The sequence below is a fragment of the Orycteropus afer genome, unplaced genomic scaffold (genome assembly GCF_000298275.1).
Source record: "Orycteropus afer afer isolate SDZICR_OR568_19922 unplaced genomic scaffold, OryAfe1.0 scaffold00101, whole genome shotgun sequence".
Taxonomy (NCBI): domain Eukaryota; kingdom Metazoa; phylum Chordata; class Mammalia; order Tubulidentata; family Orycteropodidae; genus Orycteropus; species Orycteropus afer.
In genome coordinates, this window is record NW_006921688.1 from 6,075,739 (window position 1) to 6,100,851 (window position 25,113).

The 25,113-nt window shown below is 43.9% G+C and overlaps 1 protein-coding gene across 1 annotated transcript in view; it reads left to right on the forward strand.

Moving 5' to 3' along the window:
• PLEKHG1 (pleckstrin homology and RhoGEF domain containing G1) overlaps positions 1 to 25,113 on the forward strand; it is a 111,664-nt gene that overhangs the window by 54,327 nt on the left and 32,224 nt on the right. Inside the window, exons 3-6 of the mRNA XM_007943208.2 lie at positions 3,869 to 3,938; positions 10,549 to 10,595; positions 15,944 to 16,094; positions 23,800 to 23,931. Coding sequence (XP_007941399.2) covers positions 3,869 to 3,938; positions 10,549 to 10,595; positions 15,944 to 16,094; positions 23,800 to 23,931 — 400 coding nt within the window. The remainder of the gene's footprint in view (positions 1 to 3,868; positions 3,939 to 10,548; positions 10,596 to 15,943; positions 16,095 to 23,799; positions 23,932 to 25,113) is intronic.

The window sequence follows — 25,113 nt, forward strand, 5'->3', positions numbered from 1 at the left end:
CGCTTTTAGAAATTAAGTTTCTGGTTTGGTGTCTGGAAAGTGGTCAGGAAACTGGGTCAGTCAAAAGAAACCACTTTCCCCATTTGAACCTACTCCCTGAGATCGCAAGCCTATTTTTTATTTTTTTTTACCCTTCTACCAAGCAAGGAAGAGCAGTGCTGTTTTATACAGCATTCTTGCCTTGGAACAGAGAAGCATTTCCTGAACTGTAATTTGAATCTATTTTAAGAATAAAGTGTAAAGAAGTAGAAACCATTGCTCCGTACGGAAATTCTACTTTTAAATTGTCTCTTAATGTGTTAAAATCATCCAGGTTCTCTCTCTTCCTCAAAGGAGAATAAACTTTCTTTTTCTTTCAACCCTTTCTCTATAGCCAGTATACCTGTGTTGAGGGACTCCTGCTTGTAAAACTCTGGGCGAGGTCTACTGGTATAGAGATGAATGGCCGCATTGTGCAGCAAGGCAGGAAGTCAGATAATCAAGGAATGAACAGAATGCTTGAGAACTCTGAGGAACGTGCCATTAATTTGTCTGAGGGAAGGTAGTGAGAGCCTTACCAAGCAACTAACACGTGTCTTAAGACACAACATTCTTTGGACTAAGTTTTTTTTTTTTTTTTTACTTGAAATATAGCTTAGGAAATGATTCATGAGTTATGTGTAACAAGAAGCGAAGATGGGGCTTTTCTTTTTGTGCATTTTCATACCACCTAAATGTCTCTAACTTCTGCACAATGGAAGAAAAAAACAGTTGCTGTTGAGTCGACAGTGACTGACGGTGACCCCTTGTGTTTCAGAATAGAGCTGTGCTCCACAGGCCTTTAGTGGCTGTGTTCTTGTGGAAGTGGATCACCAGGGCTTCCTTCCAAGGAACCTCGAGGTGGAGTCACACCACCAACATTTTGGTTAATAGACAAGCACATTAACCATTGTTTTGGCACCCAGGAACTCCAGTCTTTGCTCAACTGCATGTTTTCTATCCCAGTGCTAATGTATCAATGAAATTCCTGGGGCATTTGGTGCTATTGACTTTACCCATTGTCTTTTCCCACATGCACACATGCCTCTGTGGATGTAACAAGTCAGAAGGCCAGCTGATCTACCTAGGAAGGTGGGAAAGAAAAGGATGCTCAGAATTCATTGCAGAGCGGAAGGGAGAGGCCCCATTCCTGCATCTCATTCTGTATAAAGCAGTAGAATCTTCCAAGTCATAATACTATTCCTACTTCAAGATCACATCATTGATCTGAGAAAATGCTACATGTAATATATTTCTGTAAAAAAGAACAGGATTTCTTCTAATTGCCCACCCAAACAAGACATCTGAGTTTCTGCAAGAAATCTGATTTTCTTTTCCATAGCCCTACTCAAAAAAAAAAAAACCCCTCAGCGTCATCGAGTCAATTCCAACTCATAGTGACCCCCCTTTGTTTCTGAGGCAGTAAATTTTTATGGAAGTAGATTGCCCAGTCTTCCTTCTGTAGAGTGGCTGATGGATTTGAACCACCAACCTTCTGGTTAGCAGTCAAATGCCATAGGCACTATGCCACCAGTGCTCCTTGTTGTTGTTATGTTGTTAGTGCTCCTTAGCCCTACTCAAAAGGAGGAAATATTTGGAATTAGTCAAGTGAAAGGAAAAGTATCCAAATCCTGATAATAGGATGACTCTAATCTAATTTTAGCTTTGAGTACAAAACAATCCATGAGTCACACTTTCCTCCAAACATACAAGTTCATTGTTGTGCTGATGCAATGAGACCTCTAGTTCCCACCTGCATTAGAATGTAATCCCCCAGAGAGACAGACCTGTTTCTGGCCTGTTTGGAGTATCTATCCCCAGTGACTGATAGACGCAGCATTCCATGGCCCTATCTGTGCCCCCATCCAACCAGTTGCCATCAAGTTGACTCCAGTTCATGGCAGCCACATATGTGTTGGCTGTGCTTATAGGGTTTTCAGTGGCTGGTTTTTCAGAAGTAGGGCTCTAAGCCTTCCTTCCACGGTCCCTCTGGGTGGGCTTACACCTCTGACCTCTCAGAAGCTTGTTCGCCATTTGTACCACCCAGGGATTTCTGTGTCCCCATAGTGTAGCATGTTGTTTTATAGTTAGTTGCCTTCCTGGTCCCCACACTCCCTGTTGCTCACCAAGTACCAACCACACTGGCTTCCTTTCTGTACTTCAAATAAAGACATACCAAGCTCTTTCCTACTACAGTACCCCAGCTGCTCATTCTGCCCTGGACTGGCAGCCCCAGTTCTTAATGACTTTCTCTGCCAAGCCTCCCCACACTCAAATATTACCTTCTCTGGGAGCCTTCCATGACCACCCCACCCTTGCCCACTCCTACTCAGCCTCACTTAGTCTGTATCACGTTAAAAGAAAAGGGGAAAAAAAAAAAAACCTGACTGCTGTCTAGTCGATTTGACTCATAGCGACCCCTCCTTGGGTTTCCAAGGCGGTATCTCAACAGAAGTAGATTGCCTGATCTTCCTTACTTTGTGTCATTTAGTAAAGTGTAATGCATGTTGTTTATCTGTGTATTACTATTTATCCCCCTTGATCAGAACGTAAGTGCTGTGGAGCAGGACTTTTGTCCATCTTCTTTATCTCAGTAGCCTCAGTACCTATAGTAATGCCTGACTTGAGAGACTTTTAATACTTGCTAAATGGAGGGCCCAATGTTGCCATTGTGTTAATGCATCTTGTTGAGGGTCTTCAGCAAGGGGCTCAAACACAGCAATGTTTGTGAGGATTATGCAGGACCCGGCAGTGTTTTCGTTCTGTCGTACATAGGATCACTATGAGTCAGAACTGATTCAGCAGCACCTAACAATTAAATGGAGGGCAAACAAGGTGGGTGGGACAGCTATATCAAGGTGATAGCCCTGATGACAGGAGCTTTACTCTCCCATCACTGTTCCGTTTCCCAGTGTGTCCATCTGATTTTATTAAAGGGTTGTAGAGGAGAGTCCCCCAGCGTGCCTTTACTGTAGAGTCTAACTTTGTGTATAATTTTACATTTACTAGTGTGATTATTCATTGAATGTGTGACTCCTCCTGTGTGGTTGTGGTCCATGAGACCAAGGACTTTATGTGAGTTTGCTCACTGGTATATTCTGGTGCCAGCCTGGTACATGACACCTAGACAACGATTGCATAAATGAGTGTGTGTGAGCTGGCACAGAGGCAATGACAAATGTTCAGAAGACTGTTAATGTTAAGAGCAGTTGCCATCAGGTCAGTTCCAACTCATGGACACCCCACATGTTCCAGGAGTAGAAGACCTAGCTTTTCTTCCAAGGTGTGTCTGAGTGGACTGGAACCTCCAGTCTCTGAGTTAGCAACCAAGTACATTAACCATTTCTACCACTCAGGAACTGCTATAATATCAGACAGAGTTTATTTCTGAGTGGTAGGCTTATTGGTCCAACCTCTATTCAGATCCCACCCCCCACCCCCAATATAACTGCCTGACATGGGCAAGTCCCTTGTCTTAGTGACAGATACAACAACAACAGGTACCTGAGTTATGCAGTTAAATATGGTACCTTGTAAATACCACACACATACTTAAACTTTTAAGCGATATAAAAGGAGCTCTGGTGGCACAGTGGATAAGGCAGTTGGTGGCTAACCAGAAAGTGAGCAGTTTAAACCCACCAGCCATTCTGTGAAAGGAAGATGGGGAAATCTACTTCCATAAAGATTTACAGCCTTGGAAAAACCCAGTGAGGATTGCTGTGAGTCAGAATCAACTCAATAGCAATGAGTTTGGTTTGTTTTCTTTCTTTTTTTTAAGTCATACAAAGTTTCCTTGACTGTAAAACTACCATCTCATGTTTTGTGGCTCTTTTTTTCTCATTATTAGTGAACTTCTGCAAGACTTGGAAAACTGTGAAAATGATCCTGTGGCCATAGCTGAATGTTTTGTGTCCAAGGTAAGCAGGGTTCATTTCTCTGGTCTTTAGTTTGAAAGTGAAAATGATGGGTTTCTCCATATTGGATGAAGTTAGCCACTAATTTATCTTGCTCAGTTTTTATTTATTTGTTTTTAACCAGCAGAGAAGAAATATACTGTTAGTGGGGAAAGGAAAATGCTAACTTAGTAGTTGTCCGGGAACTTGTGTAGTAATGGAATTATTTCACTCTTTCCTAGGAAAAACACTTAACATTTATGAGGGGTGTCAAGAATAGAAGAATGTTAGAAAAATACATATAAGATATCACTAGATCAATGTTATGGATTGAATTGTGTCCCCCCTAAAAAATATGTATTGTAAATTCTAACCTCTGTGTCTTCAGTTATAATCCCATTTGAGAATAGGTTGTCTTTGTTATTTTAATGGCACAGGATTAGTGTAGGGTGTGTCTTAAAATCAGTCTCTTACAAGATATGAAAACAATAGATCAGACAAGCAGAGACCAAGGAAGAGAGATGCCAAACCACATGAAGATCACCCAGGAGCAGTAGCTCAGAAGAGACAAGGCCAATAGAGGAAGAGAACCTGCACCTAGAGTCAGCACCCTGATTTCAGGCTTCTAGCCTCCTGAATGGCTTGTGTCATTCCCATCGCCTCATATGCAATTGGAAATATCATGGCTTGACACAAGCCATGATATTTCCAATCGCCTCATATGTATGTGAGAGCTGGACAATGAATAAGGAAGACCGAAGAAGAGTTGATGCTTTTGAGTTGTGGTGCTAGCAAACAACGCTGAAAGTACCATGGACTGCAAAAAGAACTAACAGATATGTCCTGGAGGAAGTGCAGCCAGAATGCTCCTTGGAAGCAAGAATGGCCAGACTTCGTCTCACCTATTTTGGTCATGTTGTAAGAAGGGACCATTCCCCGGAGAAGGATGTCATGCTTGGTAGGGTGGAGGGTCAATGAAAGAGGGGGAGGCCTTCAACGAGATGGATTGACATGGTGGCTGCAATGATGGGCTGAAGTATAGCAGGGATTGTGGGGCTGGCGTGGGATTGGGCAGTGTTTCGTTCTGCTGTGCATGGGGTCGCTATGAGTTGGAAACGACTGGACGGCACTTAACAACAACAACAGCCTCCTGAATGGTGAAAACAATGAGTTTCTGTTTGTTAAAGCCACCCACGTGGGGGCATTTCTGTTACAGAAAACTAAGACAGGATTCAGAACTGAGAAGTGGGGGTGCTGCTCTAACATTTACCTAAAATGTGGAGGTGTTTTGGAATTGAGTAATGAGTAGAGGCTAGAAGATGCTAAGGTGCCTAATGTGCCTAAAATGAGATGAAAGAGATGCACTTAAGAATGAACTGTGCGAAATGAAATGTTGAAAGCCTTGATTGCTTTGAAGAGACTGTTGGTAGAATTCTGGGCATCAAAGGCAGTTCTGGTGAGGGCCAGGAAGTGAGGAGAGCCATAGAGCAAGTTTCTGTCATATCAGAGAATATATACGGCACCAGCAACAGAACGTTGCTGGAAATGTGGACGTTAAATGTGCTTTGGCTGAGGCTTTAAAAGAAAATGGTGAACATGTGATTAGACAGCGTAGGACAGGCAGTACTTTTTATGCATTGGCAAAGAACTTGTCTGAATTGCATTCAAATGTTTGTGAAAGGTAGAAGTTGTACATGATGAATTTGGATATCTGGCTGATAAGAGTTCTAAGCAAGATGTTAAAGGGGCTGTGTGGTTTCTCTTTGCCACAGTGAAATAAGACGAAAGAGATGAACTTAAGAGTGAACTGTGCAAAATGAAAACAAAACTTAAAGATCTGGAAAATTTTTTGTACAAACTAAGAAGACACGTCCTAGAATTGTGACCAAGGATGTGACTACGCATAAGAAACCAAAAATCTCCACAGGTGGACCAATGAACGATGTCATGGTAGAGAAAAGATTGAAGTTGTGAAGGATTTCATTTTATTTGGATCCACAATCAATGCCCATAGAAGCTGTAGTCAAGAAATCAATTGGGTAAATCTGCTGCAGATGGCCTGTTTCAAAATATTAAAGAGGAATAAAGTACACCTAACTCAAGCCATGGTGTTTTCAGTCAACTCATTTGCATGTGAAAGCTGGACAAGGAATAAGGAAGACTGAAGAAGAATTGATGCATTTAAATTATGGTTGGAGAAGAATATTGAATGTACCATGGACTGCCAGGAGAATGAACAAATCTGCCTTGGAAGAAGTGCGGCCAGAATGTTCCTTAAATGGAAGGATGGTAAGGCTTCTTCTCTTGTACTTTGGTCATGTTACCAGGAGGGACCAATCCCTGGAGAAGGATATCATGCTTGGTAAAGTAGAGGGTCAGTGAAAAAGAGGAAGACCCTCGGTGAGATGGATTGACACAATGGCTGCAACAGTGGGCTCAAATGTAGCAACGATGACGAGGACGGCACTGGAGCAGGCGGTGTTTCCTTCTGTTGTTCATTGGGTTGCTGTGAGTTGGAACTGAGCACGGCAGCTCCTAACAGCAATAAGGAAGACATCTGATGGCCTTCTGTAAATTCTCCTGTCTTGTGGGTGTGGTGTATGTTGACATATAAAATGTTTGCACACACGTTTACACAATTCTTTTTATAAGTTGCCTTGTGTCATCATTAGTTCTCCTAAAGATTTTGAAGAAGAGGCAGAAAACTAAAGAAGACAGCTGGTTAAAAAGATACACAGAGTATATCAAAGAAGAGATGTTAAAATAACCACAGCACGTAAACAGCATGGAAGCATTCGGAAACGTTTGGACTTTACTGGCAACTGTAATCAGAGGTTGTTTAAAGAGGTTCCAGCACATGCTTAGCTCTGGCTTAATTATTCACATAAAAGTTTGTGTGCCATGTTGCCAACTCCCAAATCTTCTTTTTCATTGTAATTTTGCCAAGTTTAATTAGAAGGCTGACTTCAGCACTCCACACTTTCACATGTAAGCAGGGGATGGGGAGGGAGCGTTCGGTTCTGGCACAACCCGCTTGTCACTCAGCGCCCTGAAATTTGGAAGATGTTAAGTTTTTTGAGACACAAGCAGCTGCTTAACTCCGGGGAGGAATGGAAAATTGCTTTAATTGAGAAGCCATTAGTGAGAGAGGGAAGCTGGCGGCTGGCTTCTGCTTTTATCTGAATCACTGAGGCTTACACAGAAGTTCATCTTTGACCCCGCTTTCTTCTGTGGTATGTGTAGGTTAAAGAATCCTTATCTATGAAAGGAAAATACAGTTGCCTCTTACCTGCCACTTATAAAAGAAGAAAAAGGAGCTGTCATGGTGGTATTCTCGAACAGTAGAAATAAACGTTCCCTACCATGAAGCCTAAGCCAGACTCTGCAAACACCTGGAACAGGCTTCCTTTGTTCCTGTCTCACCGCTACCCTGGTTTCCATGGAAGCGGGGTGACTCTGGAAAATGTTTAGGAGGGAGACACAGTTTGTCTTCAAACCCCAACCTCCTGTTAGCCTCTTCCTCTCCCTCCTTGAACCCCTCCCATTGGTGCCTTTTTTTTCCTCAGCACCTTCACTGCCACCCCCTGCACACTTATTGAAATTATCCTCGAAGAGCAACTGACATCAGATATTCATATTAGTGTGGATTCAAGTGAGAGTTCCCTTGTCCATCTGTTATGTATGTGTTAAGCTTTTTCTCATAGCATCCAATGAAAGCTTTTCAAGAATCAGATTTTGTGTGTGTGTGTGTGTGTGTGTGTGTGTGTGAGGGAGGGGGAAGGAAAGGGGATGGGCCATGTGGCAGAATTGACCCTGCAATCATGAGAATTCTTTACTCTGGTTATTGAGTGAATAACTATGTGGGTGCCCCATTTGCTTGATCAGCCAGCCCTGGTTGTCTCATGTTTTGATTGTTTTATAACTAAGTATTTCATTTCTATGTCTTCTCTAATTGCACCTTGAAAGAGTGAATAATTAGCAAGAACTTTCTTTTTCAAAGGCCCCTGTGTAGTGCAGATGGTTGCTCTCAACTGCTACCCTAAAGGTTAGTAGCATATGGAAAAAAGGCCTGGCAGTCTGCTTCCGTAAAAATTACAGCCAAGAAAGCCTTATGGACAGTTCTAATCTGTAATGTATTGGGTCGCCAGAAGTTGGAGTCAACCTGACAACGCGCTTATGTATTTTTGTATAATTTCTTTATCAGTGCTGTGACAGAAATGGGAGCTCTGGTGGCATAGTGCCTAAGGCATTTGACTGGCAGCCATAAGGCTGGTGGTTCAAGCCCCCCAGCCACTCCTCAGAAAAAAGGTTGGGTGATATACTTCCGTAGTGATATATACCACCTCGGAAACCCAAGGCAGGGTTGCTGTGAGTCAGATCCGACTCAACGGCAGTGAGTTAGAGTTATGACAGAAATACTACAAACGAATGTCTTTAACAAGCAAATATATTTTCTCACAATTGAAAAGTCCAAATCATGGTGCAGTCTCTAGGGAAGGCTCTCTTCTTCTGCTCTGGGGGAATATCCTCATCTCAGCTTCTCTGGCTGGCCAGCCTTGGAGTTCCTGGCCTTGTAGATTGGCAGCCTCTCCCATCTTCAGACAGTGTTGGTCTTCCCCATGTCTTCTTCTGTGCACCTGTATCTCAAAGTGATTGACTTAAAACAGACCCTGTGCTGATAATGCCCTCATTGACGTAACAAAGAAAACCTGTTCTCAAATGGGTTTATATCCATAGGTTTTGGGCTTTAGGACTTCTAACACATATTTGGGGTGATGCCATTCAGTCCATAACAGATACATACTGGAATATTTACCGGTCAAATGATAGGGTGTTTAGAATTTGCTTCCGACTGATGGGGGAAGCAGGAGAGGAAGTGGGCTGTAGTGATGAGTTAACGATAACTGAGGTTGGGTGATAAATGCACAAGGGCTCATTATGCCATCCTCTCTACTTTTATATGCTTGAAACTTTCCATAATAAAAAGTTATGTATTTAATCGTAGTCGAGTTTAACAGGAGGAATTCTAAGAGAATTAGAGATTTCTTTAAACTCAGAAAAAAATTAATTCAAGCATTAAAGTTACCAAAAAACAGGCAATGTCTTGGAATCACATGTGACTACAACACGGAGTGGTTTAAAAAGTGAAAGGGAAGGAAAAGCCAGAAAAACCTCCAAAAGTAGTTTGTGGTTCTTTTACAAAATGTAATTTCATTTTAGATTTGACAAGAGCTGATCATTTCTTGGCCTTGAGTTAGTTATTCTTACTGACAGTCTTACAATCAAAAATCTAAAAACCTAGTTTCTACTACTCACCTACTCATCTATATAAATCTTTCCCTTGTGCATCTGTTGATAATTTGTCAGAGACTTTAAAATCATCCCAAAACATTACTGGTTGTGTCTCATAGAAAACTAGGTATTGTCCAGTTTCCCATTGCAGATGATGTGATTCAGTGGTCTCTGCATGTTTCATTCTCTCTGAATTATTTTACAACTTGGTAAATTGTAGGTAAATTGTTCTCAGAGACACATACGTGAATGAGCTGTTCGCTGGAGGGACAGCTGATTCCCTTACCCGCTCATCGTGATGGAAGAAGCCAGTTTTGTTTCTGTTTGTGGATTCACACCAGCATTCCTGATTGGGAGTGTGGTGCTTTTACTTGTCCTTTGAATCAGTTATAGTATCTTACTGACTTCCTCACTGATTAATAAGTTTAAATATAATCTTGGACAATAGTCTTTTTTTTTTATTTGCATGGAAGTTGTGATTTTACCTTTTTGAAAGCATATCCTTTAGCAGCAGAAAATACGATTTTTTTCTCAAAACTTGATAAGATGATTAGGCATCTGGAAGACTAAGATGGCCACAGAAATCAAAAGAGCTACTAGGGAACTGGGAATATGATCATACAAAAGGCAAGGACCCCCATCGGTTCAATATTTCAAAAAAACATTTTGTGCCAGATGAACACGAGGGTCCCTACCCTGAAGGAACTCAGTGGGTGATAGATAAACAGAAAATGTCACCATGCTTTGGTAAATGCTGCAGGGGAGGTAAGTATTGGGTGTGTGCAAGCCCACACACCTGGGAGCTCAAAGAAGGGCCCTTGAAGGAAATAAAGCCTAAATTCAGACTCAAGGGATGTAGAGTGGCTGTCCAGGGACCAAGGTGGAAAAGACAGTCGGCAAGGGAAATAGCCTGTGAAAAGACCTGGATGTAAAGCCACTGTCTTTACCCTGGACGTACTTCCAACAGGATTCTTACATCCTGATGTTTAAGTTCTTTGTGTTTTTTCTCCCATGCTGCACGTTGGGACTCTGAGCGTCTTGGGGTGGGCACTTCATTTTTGTCTTCGTGTTTGTCTTTGGTTCACTTTGACACCACATGCTCAGTAAATGTGTACTGAATTCACATGAGTTCAAGTGTGTGTGGATTCTCAGTATAAAAGAGGGTAGAGAAAATCGAGGGTCAGCCCAGAGGCACAGCTGGCTGCCACCTGGGCTCAGGAAATAGGCCACATGATTAGAGCAACAGGTTTACAGGCACGAGTGCTGATTCTTTTTATTGTGTTTAAGTGTGTGTTGATTCTGTGCATTTTGGCCCATGAAAGTCTCTTTTGTGTCCTTTCAGAGTGAAGAATTCCACATCTACACCCAGTATTGCACCAACTATCCAAGGTACGGACAGTGGGTAGGCACAGCACTTTGTCCATTTTTGTATTGGTCCAAGTCAGTCCATCCAACATCCTGTGTTGTTGCGGGTATATGCCTGGCACTGTATGGAATACTGTGGGAAAATGCAAAAATGTGAGACCTTCAACTCTGGGGCTTCCAGCAGAGCTTGTAGCCTGGAGTGCCAGTGTAGAGCAAATTGTGAAAGACTTTGAAAGGGATTATAAAGGGCTCCTCAGTGGAAAACTAAATGAACCTGTTGTAGCTGGCTGTAAGCCTTGTCTGTGTACAGTCTTGTAAATCTGGGAGAAATCGCACATTCGGGGCCAGACCACTACAATAAAGCAAGTATTGCAACAAAGTGAGTCACATGATTTTGTTTGTTTGTTTCCCAGGGCCTATAAAAGCTATGTTTACACTGTACTGTAGTCTATTAAGTTTGCAATTGAATCAGTGGGTAAGTACTCCACTACCAAGTTAAGGGTTAGCTGTTTGAACCCATCTAGAGGCACTTCTGAAAGGTCACGTCTTGAAAACCCTGTGGGGTGCAGTTCTGCCCTGCATGGGCTCACTGTAAGTCGGACTAGACTTGATTGCATCTAGTGTTAGGCCTTGTTTGTTTGTTTGCTAGTAAGTCCAGATAGTCTCACTGGGAGGAAATGTGTCACGTTTTTGCTGTGAGTTTTATGGAGCTCAGAGAAAGGACAGATCACTGGGAGCTTGTGTGAGCAGAGGATACCTAGTCCTTTCCTTGGATGATGACTTCAGTGTTGATTACACTGGAGACTAGTGGTAGGAGGAGGACAGCTTAGGAAGTACAGCCTGGAAGATACACTAACCATCTGAGTAAGAGAGTTGGCTCCAAGACCACGGGCCATAACTGTGGGAATTGATTTTTTTCTCCAAAAGACAACTGTTGAGCCATTATTGTGTCCTCAGCATTGTGCTCGGAAATGGTGTTGAGTTTAGCCTTCCCAGCATCCCAGAGACAGAGAACATCCATCACTGTGCCTGGCATCTAATCAGTTCTTAGGAAGTGCCGGTCCATCACCATGCCTGTGTCATCACATTTTATGGATGAAGTAACTAAGGCTCCAGAGAGTGTGTTGATTTTACCAAGGTCACATAGCTGACAACTGGCCAAGCTAAGACTTGAACCTACATTTCCCCAACCTCATACTTCATGCTGCTACATCCTATAAAGTTTCTGAAGCTTTGGACACCCCTCTCCCCCAACTCATGTCTTTTCACTGGGTTTCTCCACATTATTAGCAAAACTTGAGTTCTTAAACGAGGGACCAGCCAGGAAGAGGAGAGCTGGGGAGATTGTACCCACTCAGTAGCCAGTCCTGATAGAGAAGAATCCCAAGGGGAGTGAGTGGCGGAATCTCTCAGAAGAGAGGCAAGCTGGCTGAGCCTCTAGTGCAACTTTGGGGAGAATGGGCAGCCCTACAAGGAGATGGCCCCAAGAAGCCAGCTTAGATATGAGAAGGCCTGTGAGACCAGAGGTCCAGGCTTTACCAGCCCATTGAGTTAACTCCAACACATGTTGACCCCATGTGTCGCATAGGACTATGCTCCTCAGGGATTTCAGTGGCTGATTTCTTGGAGGTAGATCATCAGGCCTTTCTTCGGCAGCTCCTCTGAGTAGACTTGAAGCTCCAGCCTTTGGGCTATGAGCACGTTAACCACGTCCACCACCTGGGGACTCCAGGCCCAGACAGAAAGGCTTTTGTCTCCTCCAGATGTTGGTCAGGGTGTTGTCCCATGGTGATTTGGAGCGTGGTCAACCATGCGTTTCCTAGGTTATCCTACCAAAAAAAAAAAAAAAGACCAGTATGTTTATCACTGTGTCCTTACACATAGACAGCCCATAGTTTAGTTTCACTGAAGTGGTTTTCTCTCTCACCGTATTTGTTTCCACCTCAGTGCTGAATATGTCAGGAAATTAATGTAGATGTGAACTGAAACCCATGGTCCTTGAAACCAGGATTGTACCACACCCTAAATGAGAGATGGCACAGTCAGCTCTCAACTTCTCCACAAAGTTTCTTCTGGAAGAAAAGGAAAAAAACATTCAAACTCTGAGGAATCAGCACATTTCTGGACCCAATGATCAGATTCTGGGTCACTGGAGGGACTTGGGGGGAGGACTGGATTATATTGATGGAGATTTCATGATGAACATGCCATTTGAAGAAATAACTTCTTAACGTAAACTTCCAAACTACAAATGTAGGAGATATTCCTGAGTTACTGAGCAAAGGAGATACAGGTATGCCTCGTTTTATTGTGCTTGACAGGTACCATGTGTTTTGCAAATTGAAAATTTGTGGTATCCCTTTGTTGAAGGAGTCTATCGGTGCCATTTTTTCAACAGCATTTGCTCACTTCATGTCTGTGTCACATTTTGGAAATTCTTAAAATATTTCACGCTTTTTCCTAACACTATTGCACACTTATTAGACTCTACAGTATACTATAAACATACCTTTTAGATGCACTGGGAAACCAAAACATTCTTGTGACCTGCTTTATTGTGATATTCTGTTGTGATGGTCGGGAACCGCACCTGCAGTATCTCTGAGGTCAGAGATGAAGACAATGAAGGCAACCCTTTCTGTGTTGCCACAAGGTCAAGGAGAGGAGATAGGATTTGCATAAGAACTTTGGTCAGAGTCTGTCATGGACACGAACTGTTGGGCAGCACTGACAGTTAAGTGCTTGACTGCTAGCCGAAAGGTTGGCATTTTGAACTCACCCAGAGGTGTCTGAGAAGACAGACCTGGCGACCTGCTTCCCAAAGGTCACACCTTGAACACCTCAGGGAGCAGTCGGCTCTGCGCCCAAGGGTTGCATCATGAGTCGGAACCAGCTGGACAGCAACCACCAGCAACCACATGCCTTTGAGCCCTGTTCCAAACTGGTACTTATTGGCAGGAAGTGCCTTCAACAAGTTTATATTGTTTTGAAGGTCAAGGCTCAGCCAAATGCAGTTGTGGAATAGCATGTTAGGGAAGACTGTTGTCAATAAATACAGATTAATGTAGTCCACAGTGCCATGTAATAGCACCTGAAGATACGTGGGGAATGGGAGTAAGACGTCTCAGTGAGGAGAGTCAAGGACAGTGTCCTGGAGGAAATTTTATTTTTCTTCTGATGCCGACCTTGAAGTGATAGGACTCCTTGGGTGGTGTAAACAGTCGACACTGTCGGCTGCTCGCTAGAAAGTTGGAAGTTTGAGTTCACCCAGAGGCACCTTGGAAGAAAGGCCTCATGATCTTCTTCCAAAAAATCAGCCTTTGAAAACCTTGTGAAGCATAGCTTTACTCTGACATGGAGTTGGCCAGGAGTCAGAATCAACTCATGAGCAACCCATTTGTTGTTGTTGCTGTTGGTGTTTTTCAAGATGTAAAGAAATGTATGGTAGCAGAGAGAGGCTGGAGACCAAGGGGGTCAAGTTCTTGGCCTGGTGTGTGGTCTTCTTTCTCACAGGGAAGGATTTTCTCTTGCCCTTTCGTCTCCAGTCCATTTGCCCTCTGAGGCCACACTTCCCTTACCTCAGGAGAGCCAGCTGTTGCAGCTCACCTGACAGTTTCCTTCCCTTTGAATCCAAGGATGGTGACACTCAGTGCCACCAGCCCACCTTGACAGATGTCCACCTTTTTCATACCATTCACACCCCAGTGACTTCACTTTGAAGAGGCTCAGGCCTCCCCTTGTTCCCCCAGGAGGTACACGAACACGGCCAGCACATTGTCCTCAGATGCCTCCATGCACTAGAGCCTCCTTCGAGAACCCAGGCTCAGTTTCGAGGGTTGATTGCAGGTTTTTATTCTTGGGCCAGTGCTCATGGCTTCAGAAAGCCAGAGGATTGGTAGGCAGCTGATTGGATTCTAAAGGACTTTACCGACTCTCCTAGGTTCCAAGCTGAAGAACCTGAGGCATAGAAGAATCATTTTGAAATCTCACCTTGAGTACATCAGTTTGAAGCAGATGGGCAAAAAAAGGAATTCTAATAGCTTAATTATGAAGCTTCCATTAGCTTCCTCCCAAAGAGTCTTAATGTGCTTTTTGGCTCTATCTGATTTTCTGAATTAATCTTGGAAATTTATCACTGACTCGGGGAAAAGGGAACTGAGATTATTTCCATCTGCGTCCTCCAAGTTGTGAAGACCATGAGGTAGCCGTTTCTGGACGTAAGTGTATGTGTGCCTGCACAGACACACTAGCTTGCATTATGTATAACACACAAGTGTTGCTTCAACCATCCTTTTACGATGTTTTGGGGCTAAACTTATTTCCTTTGGGAGAGCTGAGATAGGGAAATAATTTTGACCTGCTTCTCTGATGCACTGCAGTAAGGCCTCTGGCCTAAGAGGCAAGGTGATCTCACCTTTTCATAAGCCAGGTCTATGAATGGAGAGAACCACCTGGAGGTGGGAAGGAGATCCATTCAGAGATACTCTAGGGAGGCTGACCTGTGGGAAGAGCCCTAAGGAGGGCCACCGCGTACGAGTGTGCAATGGATGCATGACACAGAGGTGACCCACAGAGGGAACAAGTGTCCCAACGTGGGGCTGTGTCTCCCAAGAAGCTGGTGATGGCTGGCAGCCGCTGGCCCCATCACGGCAAACCCGTGTACAACAAAATGTGTGGCCCTGCCCCTCCCCCTGATCATCTATGGATTCAACCATTGTGATCCAGTGGGTTTGCGTGGGCTGAAGTTCCGAAGCAGACTGCCAGCCCTTTCTTCCTAGTCCATCTTAGTCTGGAAGTGCCACTGAAACCTGTTGAGCGTCATGGCAGCATGCAAGTCCCCCTGACACACGGGTGGCGGTGGTGCACGTGAGCCGCACTGGCCGGGAATCAAACCTGGGTCTCCCACACGGGAGGCAGGGGTTCCACCGCTGAACCGCTTCTGCTGGGAGAGCAGCTCCTGTTTCTCAGAACAGGGGCACCAGCTGTGTACATCTGACCTGGGCGAGCAGACCTCCGACGAGCAGGTTGAGCGCTACACAAGGCCTCCAGGCTGGGGGGCAGCTGGGGGCTGAATCCAGCTCGGGTCTCCTTGGCCATGCGTCTGCGCCTGGGGGTGGGGGACTGCATCCTCCACAAGGAAAACCGTTCCTCGACATCGTGTGCCTGTGGCACTGCCTCCCCTGGGTCTGGGGCCTTCTTCAGCCACCTGCAGGGACACCCTGAATTTGCTTTCCAGCCCAGCTAGAGCTCTGTAGCTCCCCTGCCTGTTGGACAGCATTTATGCTTATGCCCCCCTTGAATGCTTTAATATCCATGCTAAGCATTATGATTCAGGTTTACGAAAAAACAACAACTATTTCTTCTTCTTGCAGATCGGTGGCGGTGCTAACAGAGTGTATGAGGAACAAGGTGCTGGCCAAGTTCTTCAGGGAGCGGCAGGAGGCCTTAAAGCACTCTCTGCCCCTGGGCTCCTACCTGTTGAAACCAGTCCAGCGGATCCTCAAGTACCATCTCCTTCTGCATGTGAGCTGCTGCACCACTTGAGTGCTTTCCAGGGGATGGGGATTCCGTGTATAGATGCTAAGGTTGGAGAGAAAATATCTTGGAAAAGGCAGCGGACATATGGAACTGTTTTCCACGCTCATACTTTACAGCTGACTAATCTGCTTTGAGGAATTAGAGATATTTATATGCGAGGCCTGCAGCCCCATTGACAAGAGCCAAGTAAAAAAGATTAATTTTAGCTCTGATTCTGATAGGACTTAGGAGGGCCTCACACTGGGTAGTGACAGTTTAGGGCAGCGAGCTGTCATCTAAATGAGAAGCAGCTGTGTTTTATTTCATTTCTGTGAGCCCAGATTCAGTAGGCTGTTGGGATGGAAAGTTATTTGTGACAGACTGACACTCACATGAGAGCAAAGAGGAGGAGCTGAAAGGGAGAGGACAGATGCAGTGATGAAGGATCTTTGAGCTGGTCTTAGGATCATTTCAGGATGTCTTTTCTTCATGTTATTTCCCATTCGTTTCTATAGTCCCTGGGTGGTGCTCACAGTTAGTGCTTAGCTGCTAACAAAGGTTGGAGGTTCAGTTCCACACAGGGGTGCCTGGGAAAAAAGGCCTGGTGACCTCTGAAAAGTCAGCCTTGAAAACCCTGTGGAGCACAGTTCTGCTCTGACACACGGGTCACCTCGAGGCAGTGTCAGCTTGACGGCAGCTGGTCAGTTTCCACAAACTGCAAGCAGGCTTTAGGAACGAAGGCATCCTCCTGCCTTGCCCTTTCAGGGCATTTGTGACAGGTCCTTGGGTGGCACAGATGGCTGCTCTCAGCTACTAACCAAAAGGTTGGCAACTTGAAGCCAGCCAGTGCACTGTGGGAGAAAGCCTTGGCCGTCTGCTTCTGTGACGATTACAGCCCAGAAACCCCTAGGGACCTCAGGTCCACCCCATAACAGTGGGGTTGCCATGGATTGGAAGCAGCTTGCTGGCAATGGGGGTGGCTTTTCAAGTTTTTAAGAAAGTTTGGACAAATGGAAAGTGATCAAAAGTTGTCTTCACTCACTCATTTCCCTTTGCAACATGTGAAAGACAGTAGAGAGTGCCTGGGGCAGGGCTGTGTCTGTGTTCAGATCCTGTAATGTGCCTGTATTCACTGTGCCTCACGGGCACCAAACAGGGGGCTTCTTTCTCTTTTCTTTTTCTGCTGCAGTACGTTCCTTTCTTCAAGATCGTAGAACCCATTTTCATCCAGAGCTCCTTTCCATGTCCACATGCCTCTATCTCTTTTTAAACGATTCCAGGTTTCTAACTTGGGTAATCATTTCCGTTTTCACACGCATTTAAAGTTTTAGAAACTTGTATCATGCAGCTTTACCCAACATGTCTCACCTTCGTCTGTTTGCCTGGGAAGCTCAACTCGTCTTGGGAGTATTTCCATGCCATGGAGCCATGTTGGGTCTTTTACTTCATTATTTAAATTGATCCTAATCTCCTCTTAGATTAAGTGGGTTCAATTTGCTAAATCAGTTCTTTAATGTGAAATAATACTGATCCCTGTTGATCTCTGCTAAATACGATCTCTGAGACTTGTGTCTGTGTGTTGAGTGCCGTCAACTCAACCTTGACTCACAGCGACCCTGCAGGACAGAGTAGAGCTGCCTCAGAGGATTTCCTAGGCTGGAATTTTTACAGGAGCAGATCACCACGTCTTTTCTCCTGCAGAACTGCTGGTGGGTTCAAGTTGCCAGTCGTTTGTGTTTCCCAATCTCTAGTTATGGCTTTCCAGACAGTAAAGTGACACGCATGTCAGATAGAACAAATCAAGAGCCTTAGCAAAAGTTACGAGCCCAGGTCTCAGAGGCTGCTTTTCCATTGGGTGTGGCACTATACTAAGGGCAGGGCCTGAGGTAGGCGGGCCTGGGGCTCGGAGTCTGCTTTTCGATTGGGTGTGACTCTGTATTAAGGCCGGGCCCTGAGGTAGGCAGGTGCAGAGTAGTTAGGAAGAACCAAGGGAGATGAACTTGTCTGTCAGTTGGTCGTCCTGTGGTGGCGTATGTGTTGCTGTGAGGCTGGAGGCTATGTCACTGTGTTGCAAAATGCCAGCAGGGTTACCCATGGTGGAGAGGTGTCCGTGGAGCTTCCAGGCTTATAAGACGCGGAAGAAGGAAGAGGCCATCCACTTCTCAAAGGATTGGCCAGAGAAAACCTTATGAGTAGCAGTGAAATACTGTCTGATATATTACAGGAAAACTTCATGAACAGCCCTGAAGCATTGTCCAACATAGTGCCAGAAGATGAGTCCATCCGGTCAGAAGGCACTCAGAATTTGACTGGGAAAGAGCTGACTCCTCAGAGTAGAGACGACCTTAACAATATGGACAGATTAAAGCTTTCAGGACCTCCACTGGCAGAAGTGGCATGGCTCAAAATGAGTAGAAACAGATGTAAACATCTATTAATAATTGGAACATGGAATGTATGAAGTATGAATCTAGGAAAATTGGAAGTTGGCAAAAATGAAGTGGAACCCACAAAAATCGGTATCCTGGGCATTAGTGAGCTGAAATGGACTGCTTTGGGCCATCTTGAATCAGACAACCATATGATCTACTATGCCGGCAATGACAAACTGAAGAAGAATGGTGTGGCCTTCACAAAGACTGTTTCAAGATCTATCCTGAAGTACAGTGCTGTCAGTGATAGGATGATATCCATACACCTACAAGGAAGACCAGTCAATACTACTGTTACCCAAATTTATGCACCAACCACCAAAGCCAGTGAGGATAATGAAGATTTCTACCAACTTCTGCAGTCTGAAATTGACCAAACATGCAATCAAGATATGTTGATTATCACTGGTGACTGGAATGCAAATGTTGGAAACAAAGAAGAGTTGCCAGTAGTTGGAAAATAGGCATTGGTGATAGTAATAACACTGGAGATTACATGATAGAATTTTGCAAGACCAACAACTTATTCATTGCAAATACCTTTTTATAAAGAAGTCCATGAGAACCAAAATATGACCTTGATAATACCCGTCCTGAATTTAGAGACTGCTTAAACAATAGATTTGATGCATTGAACACCAGTGACCGAACACCAGAAGAATTGTGGGCTGACATCAAGAACATCATCCATGAAGAAAGCAAGAGGTCATTAAAAAGAGAAAACAGAAAGAAAAGACCAAAATGAATGTCAGAAGAGACTCTGAAACTTGCCCTTGAATGGGGAGTAGCTAAAGCAAATGGAAGAAATGACAAGATAAAAGAGCTGAACAGAAGATTTTGAAGGGCAGCTCGAGCAGACAGAGCCAATTACTATGATGAAATGTGCAAAGACCTGGAGTTAGAAAACCAAAAGGGAAACACAAGCTTGACATTTCTCAAGCTGAAAGAACTGAGGAAAAAATTTAAGCCTCGAGTTGCAATATTGAAAGATTTCTGTGGATGAAACATTGAATGATGCAGGAAACATCAAAAGAAGATGGAAGGAATACACAGAGTCACTGTACCAAAAAGAACTGGTTGGTGTTCATCCATTTCATGAGGTAGCATATGATCAAGAGCCAATGGTACTGAACAAAGAAGTTGAAGCTATGCTGAAGGAATTGGCAAAGAACAAGGATCCAGGAATTGGCAGAATATCCACTGAGATGTTTCAACAAATGGATGCTACACTGGAGGCACACACTTATCTATGCCAAGAGATTTGGAAGACAGCTACCTGGCCAACAGACTGGAAGAGATCCATATTTGTACCCATTCCAAAGAAAGGTGATCCCACAGAATGTGGAAATTATCTAACAATATCATTAATATCACATGCAAGTAAAATCTTACTGAAGATCTTCAAAAACGGTTGCAGCAGTAAATTGACAGAGAGCTTCCAGAAATGCAAGCTGGATTCAGAAGAGGGTGTTGAACAAGGGATATCATTGGTGATGTCAGATGGATATTAGCTGAAAGCAAAGAATACCAGAAAGATGTTTGCTTGTGTTTTATTGACTGTGCAAAAGCATTTGATTGTGTGGGTCATAACAAATTGTGGATAACATTGAGAAGAATGGGAGTTCCAGAACACTTGATTGTACTCATAAGGAACCTGTACACAGACCAGGAAGCTATCATTCAAACAGAACAAGAGGACACTGCATGGTTCAAAATCAAGAAGTAACTGCATTAATGTTGTATCCTTTCACCATACTTACTCAACTTGTATGCTGAGCAAGTAATCTGAGAAGCTAGATTACATGAAAAAGAATGTAGCATCAGGAATGGAGGAAGACTTATTAACAACCTGCGTTACGCAAATGACACAACTTTGCTCACTGAAAGTGAGATGACTTGAACCACTTAAAGATGAAGATTAAAGACTACAGTCTGCAGTATTGATTACACCTCAATATAAAGAAAACAAAAGCCTTCACAAATGGTCCAATAAACAGCTTCATGGTGGATGGAGAAAAGATTGAAGTTGTCAAGGATTTCATATTACTTGGGTCTGCAGTTCACACCAATGGAAGCAGCAGTCAAGACAGCAGACAACGTATTGCATTGGGCAAATCTGCCACAAAGGACCTCTTTCAAGCGATGAGGAGCAAAGATGTCTCCTTGAAGACTAAGTTGCGCCTAACTCAAGCCATGGTATTTTTAATCACCTCTTGTGCACATGAGAGCTGGACAATGAAGAAGAGTTGATGGTTTTGAGTTGTGTTGGAGGAGAATGCTAAGAGTGCCATGGATTGCTAAAAGGACTAACAAATCTGTCCTGAAAAAAGTACAGCCAGAATGCTCCTTGGAATCGAGAATGGCCAGACTTTGTCTCTTTGGTCTACTTTGGTCATGTTGTCAGATGGACCATTCCCTGGAGAAGGATATCATGCTTGGTAAAGTGGAGGGTCAACGAAGAAGGGGAAGGCCCTCAACGAGATGGATAGACACAGTGGCTGCTATGATGGGCTCAGGTATAGCAAGGATCATGAGGCTGGCATAGGACTGGGCAGTGTTCCGTTCTGCTGTATATAGCATCACCATGAGTTGGAGCAGACAGCACCTAACAACAACAAGCAAAAGTTAATTGGTAAGAAAAACTGCCATTGCTCATCTGTGTTGAGAGCTGAAAAAGAACAGTGGTTGGGTGAATCCACAGCTAACTTCTGGTTGCCTTTGAAGTATTGTTGCATTTATGGTGCAAGTAGGGGTTTCCCCCTGTGAATCTTGCCTCAAAGTCTGACAGTCATTTGTGACGACCCCCACAGGAGTCTGCCCTCTTCTACACAGTCTGTTCACTGATGAACAGGAGTGCCTCACAGACTAAGAGAAGGGCAAGGACAAAAGAGAAAACTATTCTTTCTTCCTACTATATTTGCTGTTTGTCTTGAACCTACCTGGAAGGTGTTAGTTAAGTGGTGTGGTTTCGATGGCATTTTCTAACACTGGATCTGAGGATGGAAGTAAAATATTGATTGCCTTCCAGTCTCTGTTTAGGTGCAAAACTTGAGTGCCTACTAAAAATAAATGATAATGTAATAGCTCTTAGTAAGTTCTGCCTTAAGTGTCCACTTCCGCTCCTTAGCTAAATGAGTATATATTAGGTTTTATCTAATTGACTATTGTGTTCTCTTACTACTTCAGATCCTTATATGATTGCTCTTGTTGTTTAGCAGGTATTGCTTCAATTCTGCCAGCATGTATTAGCTTTCCCATCTTCTGCTGTGAACTATGGATAAGAGAAAAAGGATCAAAGGTACCGGGAAGTAGTCCCCATCTCTAGATCCTTGAGAAGGGTAGGCATCTGTGTCCTCTGTGCTCAGAAGAATTGGAGCAGAGCTGGGTGTCATGCTGGTTTCTCTGGAAGGATAGAATCTTAGCTAAGTGCTAACAGAACAGACCCCTGACCATCCGAGTGTTGAGTACTTGAACTACACAGTTTCTTAACTCTGAAGGCTTGTCCTTAGTGAGCTTCTTTTGAGCTTCATGAAAATTGTCTACATGGAAATGCACTTGACACAGAGGCAGTTTTTAAAAACACAGTATCTGTTGTATTTCTGAGTCTGTTTTATATTAAGTCCTGTATGAAAAGTTTTGCTTCTTCAGGGGGAAAGGGGTACTATGTTCTTTGTCTTGTAAGAGTAAGAGTTGTATTACTGCAAGCCCTCTTACCTTGGCCACCAGAAAGCTCAACTCTCCAACTGTATAACTATGATATATGATACCAATTATATATTGATATATATGGTATCAATTATAGTAATACCTTTGTGAGCTGTAAATGGCACACTGTTGTTGTTAGGTACCGTCAAGTCGTCTCTGACTCATAGTGACCCTGTGCACAGCAGAACAAGACACTGCCTGGTCCAGCTCTACAATCCCTGCTATACCTGAGCCCATCACTGTAGCCACTGTGTCAATCCACCTTGTTGAGGGCCTTCTCTTTTGTCGATCCTCCACATTACCAAGCGTGATATTCTTCTCCAAGGAATAGTCTCTTCTGACAACATGACCAAAGTAGGTGAGATGAAGTCTGGCCATTCTCGCTTCCAAGGAGCATTTTGGCTGCACTTCTTCTAGGACGGATTTGTTAGTTCTTTTAGTAGTCCATGGTACTTCCAGCATTCTTTGCCAGCACCGCAATTGAATTGACTCCTCTTCGGTCCTCCTTATTCATTGTCCAGCTCTCACATGCATATGAAGTGATTGAAAATACCATGGCTTGTGTCAGGGGCACCTTAGTCTTCAAGGAGATATCTTAGCTCTTCATCACATGAAGGAGGTCTTTTGCAGCCGATTTGCCCAGTGCTGTACGTCGTCTGATGTCCTAACTGCTGCTTTCATTGGCATTGATTGTGGAACCAAATAATATGAAGTCTTTGACAACTTCAGTCATTTCTCCATTTATCGTGATGCTGCTTATTAGTCCACTTGTGAGGATTTTTGTTTTCTTTATATTGAGGAGTAATTCATATGACCAACTGTAGTCTTCAGTCTTCATCAGTATTTCTAGTAATCCTCACTTTCAGCAAGCAAAATGGCATACATGTTTTGTTTTATCCTCTGTCCTGAAATTGTATTTTTATTTTTGTTTCCTTTTACTTTTTAATTTTAATCTATTTTTATTTTTCCAAGCCCTGTTTTTAAAAGCGCTCTGGTGGTATAATGCCTAAGGCATTTGACTGCTAACCAGAGGGCTGGCAGTTCAAACCCACTAGCTGCTCTGCAGAAGGAACACTGGGCAATCTACTTCCATAAAGATTTACCACCTCAGAAACCCAGAGGGGTTGCTATGTGTCGAAATCGACTCAGTGGCAGTGAGTTTGGTTTGGTTGCTTTTTATTCCTACCTAACCCTTTGGTTATAGGTATTTCTGGCAAGTTAACTCAAAATCTTAAGAAATGATGATCATATGTAAATAAATAAGCAAAAATAAAGTATGAGAAAGTAAAAATGGAGGTATAGAGCCCTGATGGCACAGTGATTAAGCACTCAGCTGCTAGTTGAAAGGTTGTCAGTTTGAACCCACAAGCTGCTCCACGGAAGAAAGATGAGCCAGTCTGGTGCCATGAAGATTGCAGCCTTGGAAACACTGGGGGTGGGGGCAGTTTTCCTGTGTCCTGTTGGCTCTCTGTGAGTCAGAAGCAGCTCGAGGCAGTGGGTTTAATCATGGAGGCATGATTTGCTTCATTGGTTGTATGGGGAAAATTTGAAACCCCCCCTTTTTTTCTTTGAAGGAAATAGAAAACCACCTTGACAGTGACACAGAAGGCTACGATGTGGTGCTTGAGGCCATTGACACGATGCAGCGGGTGGCCTGGCACATCAACGACATGAAGCGCAAGCATGAGCATGCGGTCCGCTTACAGGTGAGCCCATGGCACGTCAACAACAAGCAGGTTTTTGGGGTGTGTTTCCCCGGTCAAGTGCTACCGTAAGACCACTTCGTATCAAGTTGGTTCTGACTCATAGCAGGAGCCCATGTGTGTCAGAGTGGAGCTGTTGCTCCACGGGGTTTTCAGGGGCTGTCTTTTCAGAAGTAGATCACCAGGACTTTCTTCCAAGGCACCTGTGGGTGGACTCAAACCACCAACCCTTCGGTTAGCAGCCTAGCACATTAACCATGCACACCGCCCAAAGAACATCCCAGAAACTCAGATGTGAGAATGTCAAGGGAAGGATGCCTGTCAAATCTTGCTCAACTGACATACTTCTCAGAAATGTTGTTCTACATCCTACTTTGGTGAGTAGCAACTGGGGTCTTAAAAGCTTGTAGGAGGCCATCTAAGATGCAACAATTGGTCTCTCCTCATCTGGAGCAAAGAAGAATAAAGAAAACCAAAGGTGCATGGAAATAATTAGTCCTAGGGACTAGTGGACCATGTGAACCTCAGCTTACATGACTCTTGAAACCAGAAGAACTAGATGGTGCCCAGCTACCAGTCAGCCACTCAGAAGGGGATCAAAATAGGAGCTCCTAGAAAGAGTGGGAGGATAACAAAACTCAAAATCATAAACAAGACCAGGCTTACTGGTCTGATAGAGACTGGTGAAACTCCGAGACTATGGTCCCTAGTCACCCTTCAGGCCTGGAATTGAGCTCACTCAATTCTAGCCAAGCAATAGATAGGGCTTTTACACCAGGTAGGTACACTTCTTAGAACAGTCGGCCATGGGAGACTGGAAGGGCAGTATTTGCACAGGGAGGTAGCTCAGAGGGCAGGAATGCATAGGAAAGAAGGACAGAGGGAAAAGGTAGCCACAGGGAGGAAGTGGGAAGAGATTGCTGTCAATATCTTAAAACAAAATGTGTATGAACTGCTGTATGGAAAGTGAACTGCTATATGAAAAATGGATTTGCTCTGTAAAGTTTCACCCAAACCACAATTTAAAAAACAGTAAAACCCATGGCTGTTGAGTGGATCCGACTCATAGCGACTTCTCCTTGAGTTCCCGAGGCAGTATCCCTACGGAAGTAGATTGCCAGATCTTTTTTGCGAGGAGTGGCTGGTGGGTTTGAACTGCCAGTCTTCTGGTTAGCAGTCAAAAAC